Source organism: Zophobas morio, unplaced genomic scaffold (genome assembly GCF_036711695.1).
Source record: "Zophobas morio isolate AGI-343-1 ecotype UQ-CSIRO unplaced genomic scaffold, CSIRO_AGI_Zmor_V1 ptg000006l, whole genome shotgun sequence".
Taxonomy (NCBI): Eukaryota; Metazoa; Arthropoda; class Insecta; order Coleoptera; family Tenebrionidae; genus Zophobas; species Zophobas morio.
In genome coordinates, this window is record NW_026972111.1 from 8,598,073 (window position 1) to 8,606,533 (window position 8,461).

General features: G+C 35.3%; 1 protein-coding gene across 1 annotated transcript; it reads right to left on the minus strand.

The window, feature by feature from the left end:
* Positions 1-5,921: 5,921 nt before the first annotated feature.
* LOC135123059 (antichymotrypsin-2-like) lies at positions 5,922-7,382 on the minus strand. Its single transcript, XM_064047555.1, has 4 exons — positions 7,205-7,382; positions 6,361-7,149; positions 6,165-6,309; positions 5,922-6,110 (listed from the first exon to the last, which is right to left on the minus strand). The coding sequence occupies exons 1-4, from the start codon at positions 7,310-7,312 to the stop codon at positions 5,983-5,985; spliced, it is 1,170 nt and encodes a 389-aa protein (XP_063903625.1). The 5' UTR covers positions 7,313-7,382; the 3' UTR covers positions 5,922-5,982.
* Between the last annotated feature and the right edge of the window lie 1,079 nt (positions 7,383-8,461).

Here is an 8,461-nt window from a genome sequence, read left to right on the forward strand (position 1 = left end):
TTGACTATATCATTGAAGGTAATAAATTGGAGCATGTCGATGTTTTCTGTGATTTAGGTGTATATTTTGACAGGTCTCTAAGTTATTCACAGCATGTGGATGATGTTGTCAATAAATGTAATAAGCGTCTAGGTTTCATAACCAGAATTACTAAAGAGTTCTCTAATACGCGACCAATCATTATATTATATGTTAGTTTCATACGATCGTTGCTTGATTATGGGTCAGTCATATGGACACCTTATTATAAGACTGCTAAAAAGCGATTAGAACGCTTACAAATGAAAATAATAAAAACCCTAGCATTCAAATCTAACATAGATTACAACAACAGCGACTACGTAAAACTTTTAGAATATTTTGGTATACCTGCGATAGAAACGCGACACAAATATCTTGATATATGCTTTGCCTTTAATCTATTAAACAATCATATTGACTCCCCAGTATATTGGAACAATTTTATCTACACGTGCCAAGCTATTCGGTAAGACATAATGACTTATTCTATGTCTCAAATCATCGAACAAATTATGGGGTTCATTTTTCTATTAGCAGATTATGCAAACTATTAAATGAGTATCCCTGTCTTGACCTTTTTAATGTACCACCTAAATGTTTTAAAGCAAATGTGAAGTCCATCCTGAGCTGGTAAATTATTTGTAACTTATTTGTTTTTTGTTTTTTGTTTTTGACGAAGTAATGTATTGACTAAAGTGTACAATGTATATATAATGTCTGTATGTATGTATGTATTGTTCATCTCTTTTGACTTGTACAAGGATATAATTCCGTAAATATATGTATTATTATTATTATTATTAAATATACTAATGTTATGAAAAAAGTCTCTCTATTTATAGGTGTGTTATTTCGAAAAATTGATAGGTATATATTTTAATTATAATAAATAATAGTGTCCATCCGGCGAATGGGTAATTTCATGTTTTCTCCACAGCGTAGTATTTCCACGCTACATTTTATTCACGATTAATTTTTTGTTTTTGAAAATACAACTAAAAACACCCAACACAGGTGTTAGAATTTTATTCAAGTGATGGTATGTAACAAACTATTCATTATTTTAAAGTTTTCACGTTACCTTAATTCAATTTCGGAAAAAATGAAATGGTATGTATGCCAGAGATTTTGGAAAGTGTAAACAATGTTTGGAGTTTTTTGTTACTTTATTAAACAGAATCCAGTTATTCTTATATAAGAGAATTTTTTAAACTTCGAAAATTTGTTGCTTTTTTTGGAATTTTTGTACTTCTCAAGGTTAAGAAAATTTTGGAGCAGTACCAGAAGATCTTTTTTTAATTTTTGCAGATTTCGAACGTCACTTGTAACTTTAAAATTTTTGGAAAAATTAAAAATTTGGTTTGAGACTCAAAATTTTTGAGACATTTTTTTAAATTTGGAAATCTTATATTTTGCCTTTGTATATATTTCTCTACGAAAATTTACCATTTTATCATGTTTTTTGTTGTGGAAAGAAGATTACGAATATTAAGAAAGAAACAAAAGTCAAAAGATTAGCCCCGTCCACCCACCCCACCCCGATTGTGATAATTTTTTCATTCATCGTGAGCCAGAGCTTAATTGCAAAGTCCGTATTTCCTACAAAATTTTCCCATTATTGTTATGAAAAGAAAATTACGAATAAAAAAATCATCACAGTTGAGATTGGGCGGGTGGGCGGGGATTGCCTTTTGCCTTGTTTTTCTTACTGTACTGTCTTACTTTCTTTACGTAACCGAAGACCTAAAACTTGATCAAAGTAGTAATTTTTTGTAAGCAAATATGGGTTTTGCAATTACGTTCCGCTCCATGGACTGATAACGAATGAAAAATTCATCGGAATTGAGAGGAGGGCGAGTGGGCGGGGCTTATATTTTGGCTTTTTTTTAAATATATTTCTGTACAAAAAGTTACCATTTTTACCATGTTTCAAGTTTCTTGTTGTGGAAAGAGGATTACGAATATTAAGAAACAACAAAAGTCAAAAGATATAAGACCCGCCTACCCACCCCACCTCGATTGTGATGTTTTTTTTTATTCCTCAGAACAGCATAATCCTCAAATCCTCAGAGCATCAAAATCCTCAAATATTCAGTACACCAGAATCCTGAAATCCTCAGAACATTATAATCCTCATTTCCTCAGAACACCAGAATCCTCAAATCCTCAGAACAACATAATCCTCAAATCCTCAGAACACCAGAATCCTCAAATCCTCAGAACATCATAATCCTCAAATCCACAGAATACCGGAATCTTCGAATCGTCAGAACATCAAAATCCTCAAATCCCCAGAACATCATACTCCTCAAATCCTCAAAACACGATAACACTCAAATCCTCAGACCACCAGAATCCTCAAATCCTCAGAACAAACTAATACTCAAATCCACAGAACACCAGAATCCTCAAATCGTCAGAGCACCATAATCCTCAAATCCTCTGAACATCATAATCCTCAAATCCTCCGAAAACCAGAATCTTGAAATCATCAGAACATCATAATCCTCAAATCTTCAAAACAGAATAATGCACAATCCTCAGAACACCAGAATCCTCAAATCCTCAGAACACCAGAATCCTCAAATCATCAGAGCACCAGAATCTTCATATCCTCAGAACAGCAGAATCCTCAAATCCTCAGAACATCAAAATCCTCAGAACAACAGAATCCTCAATTCATCAGAACACCAGAATCTTCATATCCTCAGAACAGCAGAATCCTCAAATCCTCAGAACATCAAAATCGTCAGAACAACAGAATCCTCAAATCCTCAGAACAACATAATCCTTAAATCCTCAGAGCATAGAAATTCTCAAATCTGTAGAACACCAAAATCCTCAAATCCTCAGATCATCAACATCCTCAAATATTCAGTACACCAGAATCCTGAAATCCTCAGAACATCATAATCCTCAATTCCTCAGAACACCAGAATCCTCAAATCTTCAGAACAACATAGTCCTCAAATCCTCAGAACACCAGAATCCTCAAATCCTCAGAACATCATAATCCTCAAATCCACAGAATACCAGAATCCTCAAGTCCTCAGAAGATCAAAATCCTCAAATCCTCAGAACATCATACTCCTCAAATCCTCAAAACACAATAATACTCAAATCCTTAGAACACCAGAATCCTCAGATCCTCAGAACACAATAATACTCAAATCCTCAGAACACCAGAATCTTGAAATCATCAGAACATCATAATCCTCAAATCTTCAAAATAGAATAATGCACAAATCCTCAGAACACCAGAATCCTCAAATTCTCAGAACACCAAAATCCTCAAATCATCAGAACACCAGAATCTTAATATCCTCAGAACAGCAGAATCCTCAAATCCTTAGAACATCAAAATCGTCAGAACAACAGAAACCTCAAATCCTTAGAACAACATAATCTTTAAATCCTCAGAGCATAGAAATTCTCAAATCCGTAGAACACCAAAATCCTCAAATCATCAAAGCATCAACATCCTCAAATATTCAGTACACCAGAATCCTGAAATCTTCAGAAATTCATAATCCTGAATTCCTCAGAACACCAGAATCCTCAAATCCTCAGAACAACATAATCCTCAAATCCTCAGAACACCAGAATCCTCAAATCCTCAGAAGATCAAAATCCTCAAATCCTCAGAACATCATACTCCTCAAATCCTCAAAACACAATAATATTCAAATCCTCAGAACACCAGAATCTTGAAATCATCAGAACATCATAATCCTCAAATCTTCAAAACAGAATAATGCACAAATCCTCAGAACACCAGAATCCTCAAATCCTCAGAACACCAGAATCCTCAAATCATCAGAACACCAGAATCTTCATATCCTCAGAACAGCAGAATCCTCAAATCCTCAGAACATGAAAATCCTCAGAACAACAGAATCCTCAATTCATCAGAACACCAAAATCTTCATGTCCTCAGAACAGCAGAATCCTCAAATCCTCAGAACATCAAAATCGTCAGAACAACAGAATCCTCAAATCCTCAGAACAACATAATCCTTAAATCCTCAGAGCATAGAAATTCTCAAATCCGTAGAACACCAAAATCCTCAAATCCTCAGATCATCAACATCCTCAAATATTCAGTACACCAGAATCCTGAAATCCTCAGAACATCATAATCCTCAATTCCTCAGAACACCAGAATCCTCAAATCTTCAGAACAACATAATCCTCAAATCCTCAGAACACCAGAATCCTCAAATCCTCAGAACATCATAATCCTCAAATCCACAGAATACCAGAATCCTCAAATCCTCAGAAGATCAAAATCCTCAAATCCTCAGAACATCATACTCCTCAAATCCTCAAAACACAATAATACTCAAATCCTTAGAACACCAGAATCCTCAGATCCTCAGAACACAATAATACTCAAATCCTCAGAACACCAGAATCTTGAAATCATCAGAACATCATAATCCTCAAATCTTCAAAACAGAATAATGCACAAATCCTCAGAACACCAGAATCCTCAAATCCTCAGAACACCAGAATCCTCAAATCATCAGAACACCAGAATCTTCATATTCTCAGAACAGCAGAATCCTCAAATCCTCAGAACATGAAAATCCTCAGAACAACAGAATCCTCAAATCCTCAAAACAACATAATCCTTAAATCTTCAAAGCATAGAAATTGTCAAATCCTCAGAGCATCAAAATCCTCAATTCGTCAGAACACTAGAATCCTCAAATCCTCAGAACATCAAAATCCTCAGAATACCGGAATCCTCAAATCCTCAAACCCACCGGAGTCCTATTACCTTATTATAAAAAAAACACTAGAGTCTCCAAAGCACTTTCAAATTCTTTCCAATACTTAAATAGAACCTCAAAATTGTTTTAAATATTTAAAAAAAAAACTGGGTTCCAAAATTAACTCAAAAACAGCTCAGATCACTATGGGTACCCAAGAGCTTCCCGAATTAAATAAAAAACACTGCGGCACTCAAGACTTTTCAAATTCGTAAAAACTAAAACACTAAAAGCTCAATAGTAATTTACGCAACTAGTTCGGGATAGCCTGCTTCCCGCATGAACGCTTGTTTGAGGCACGACCGAAGGGAGTGCCGCATTTGCGTGAATGCGGGAAGCAGGCTCACGAACGTGTTGTGTACAATATTTTTTGCGACGAATAAACCTTTAAACTGAAGAGATTAACTGTGAGTTATTTATAAACAACGCCATTGACAGCGCCGTCAACACGTCACAATGTTGACACTACCCGAGTATTTTAAGGTTACCATGGCAACGGGAAGTTAAATGCACGTGTGCGGGAAGTTCGACCTCCCGCACTCTGGTGAATGCGCGAAAGCTATCAAAAAAGGTCATGAGTGCAAAAAAGGTTTTTTCAAGCTCATTCACCAACAAAACACAATATTCCTTTAAATTTATCTTATTTTAGCCGGTATTAGGCCCGCCCACCCACCCTTTCTTTTCTTAGAGTATATGTCATTTGCCAAAATCAGTTTTATGTTAGCAGCTGCTAGCCCCACCCACCCACCCTCTCTTTTCTTCGAGAGTATCTCATTTGCCAAAATCAGTCAAATCTTGTCAACTTAATTGCAAAATCCGTATTTCCCTACAAAAATTTATCATTTTGAAGTTGCTTTTAGTTTCTTGTTATGGAAATAAAATTACGCATACTTAAAAAAACGGCAAAATAGCAAAATATAACCCCGCTCATGAAAAAAAAAATCATCACATTTGAGATAGGGCGGGTGGGTGGGGCTTGTATTTGGTCTTGTTTTTCTTGCTGTAAAATGAAAAAGAAGTGTCGCGTTTCTGTCTGTCGTCTGTGTCGATATTTTTTAAACAGATAAGCCTGCGATCTCATCACAGTTAATATTTTATACCATATATGTACCATACAAAAGTAAATATCCTTGTGTATATTTTATTGAAATAATAAAAAAAAACTACATAAAAAAATATGAAACGTCTAGTAAGTTGGCATTATTACTCTTCCAGCGAACAAAACGAAACCTTTAACTTTTATATAATAAATAAAAGGGTGATTGGCATGGAAGTCCTTGGTGGGCGCATCCAATCCAAAATATTCCACTAAACCTAAAAACAAAACATACTTATTATTACAAAAAAACTAAAAAAAATTTAATTTACGAATATAAGTCGAAGCTGCTGCCTCGACTCCCTGCTCATTGACATCTATGAACGTCTTCTGGAGAGCATCGCTAATCACCAACTTGTTATCACTAATACCACTGAAATCCGCTTCTCCTTCGATGAAAGCTTTCTTTACACCCAACTAAAACCAAACTCTCTCAAAAACATCGTCAATCTATCACCCCATACCCACATTTTGCAAAACTTGTTTAAAATCCACCGTACTTTCAATTTTGAACTTAGGAACCGAGACGTTAACGTAAACTTTTTCAAAATTCTGCGGCTCAAACACTTTGTTTATCTGGCTTTCTAGTTTCTCCAAACCGTCAATTTCGTTCGGAAGAACAAACGTCATCGTGGCTTCTTCGTTCTCAAACGGCATTTCCAAAAACTTGGCATTTAGCTCAGCGTTTTCGAAATATTTATATTCGGTTAAAACTTCGTACATTGTGTCAACCTCAACGAATTTTCCTGCTTTCAAGTGGAACTTGTTTTTTCTAGTAGATGGAAGGAAAAATGGAGTCAGCCATCTTGCTTTAAAGTACAAGGCGTTAATGAGAACTGCAGCAGTCGCTTCACTTAGTGCATCTGAAGTTATTAAATCACGTATTTTGTTGTCAGTTTGTTCTTCGATCCATTTGTTTATAGTTTGAGCGGCTGCAGTACCGTTTTTAAAATTAATGTTTTCTAAATAAGAACTGAAGTAGTTGGTGGCGATTGTTTTGAATTCTTCTTTGATGGGAAAATTGTCTCGGATGTATACTTTGTTAGCAGTAGCTACTATATAATTTTCATTGTGTACTATAAAATCAGATAGAAGCTTTTTAAATTCTTCTTTAATCTTGGATTCTTCTGGTAGTTGTAAAGACTTTCTTAGTTCTGCCGCAGTTTCGTTTTTGGCGCCAGTTTCAACTAACGCAAAGATAACTTCTGCTGAGAAGGGACTGACGAGGAAGTTCTCTTCAGAGGATTTTAGCATTTCCTAAAATAATAAAAAATGCCGTGAAACTACCGATTTCTGAAAAAAAAAATCTTACTTGGTACAATTTTGCGCTGAATAAACTGTTGCTACGCAGAAGGACGTTTTCGGCATCTTCAGCAAAAACTGAGACCAACGTAACCAGCAAAATATAACAGTACTTCATTGTTGACGCATACACACAGACTAGTGAACTCGAAGACACTGTGACGACGGGTCGCCAACTGCACTGAAGACGCCTTCGGAACGAGTTTTGTATCTTAATATTCACACAATCAAAAAACACCTAACCGCTAATCGGTTATGGTGTCGTTGCGGGGAAATTTTACTGTTGGAGAGACAAAAATAATACATATATACCACGTAAAAACAGTCAGAGGTTTTCCAGTACTTCTTGCGTCTGTTGGGTTTTTAAGGATTTTAATAAAACGCAAAAGTTTGTATTTCTACTAACTGCGAAACAAAAGTAGTATTACCTAAGGTAATAATAATAAATTCTAATTAAGGAGAAAAAACAATGATTATTGATTGGACTGTTTTAACAACAACTTGGATAAATACCGGGTGATTGTTTCGAATTGGTTTACAGAACAAATTCAGCTGAAAAGTAAATATGTCGTACTTGGTATAATTTGTGGCTTGTAAGAGTTATAAAATTTTAATGAGTTATTTATTTTAATGAATAATAAAATATTAGAACAGACTAAAGAGGAAGGATTTTGTGGTAAGAGCTGACGTAAATGAGATGGTGAAAGAGCTCAATCTAAGCATAAATGAAACAATAGAAACATACAGCTATTACAGAAGAGACAAAAGAAATAACAGGTTTGATAGGGAATGTAAAGAATTGAAGAAAAATACAAGAAAAACGTTAAGCGATGGGACAAAAAAGGAAAGGCATTAAAGACGATTGTCTAAAAATAAGAAATACGTATCGAAAGAAACGCGATAAAAGAAAAAAGCAGAAGCAAAAGAAGGAAGAATACAGAATAGAAGCCATTAGAACAGAGCAAGAAATTTGAAACTACATTAATAAAGAAGGAACGAAAACAGGGGCGGATGTAACCTGCAAAACAAAACTGGATTCGGGCACCGGTGCTCTGGTACTAGCGCCTCTGGAAAATTCCCAAATTCCAAATGATTCCTCCGCCCCTTCCCGTGATGTCTTGCCTTTGAAGTAATGTAAAAGAAGATTTCTGCTCCCTGGTTCTTGAAATAGTTTAAAAGAATCTCGTGCACTTTTCTGTTTCGTTCCTGAAGTAATTTGAAAGAATTTCTGCAATCCTTTTGCTTGTTTTTGAACTAGCTTGAAAAA

What these genes read in the sequence shown, in the direction of transcription:
- LOC135123059 (XM_064047555.1), bottom strand. Translation starts at nt 7,312, where the DNA reads ATGAAGTACTGTTATATTTTGCTGGTTACGTTGGTCTCAGTTTTTGCT. An exon ending in TTAAACAAGTTTTGCAAAAT is followed by an intron (nt 6,310 to 6,360) that starts GTGGGTATGGGG and finishes GTTTGGTTTTAG; the next exon opens with TTGGGTGTAAAGAAAGCTTT. An exon ending in AGCAGCTTCGACTTATATTC is followed by an intron (nt 6,111 to 6,164) that starts GTAAATTAAATT and finishes TTTTGTTTTTAG; the next exon opens with GTTTAGTGGAATATTTTGGA.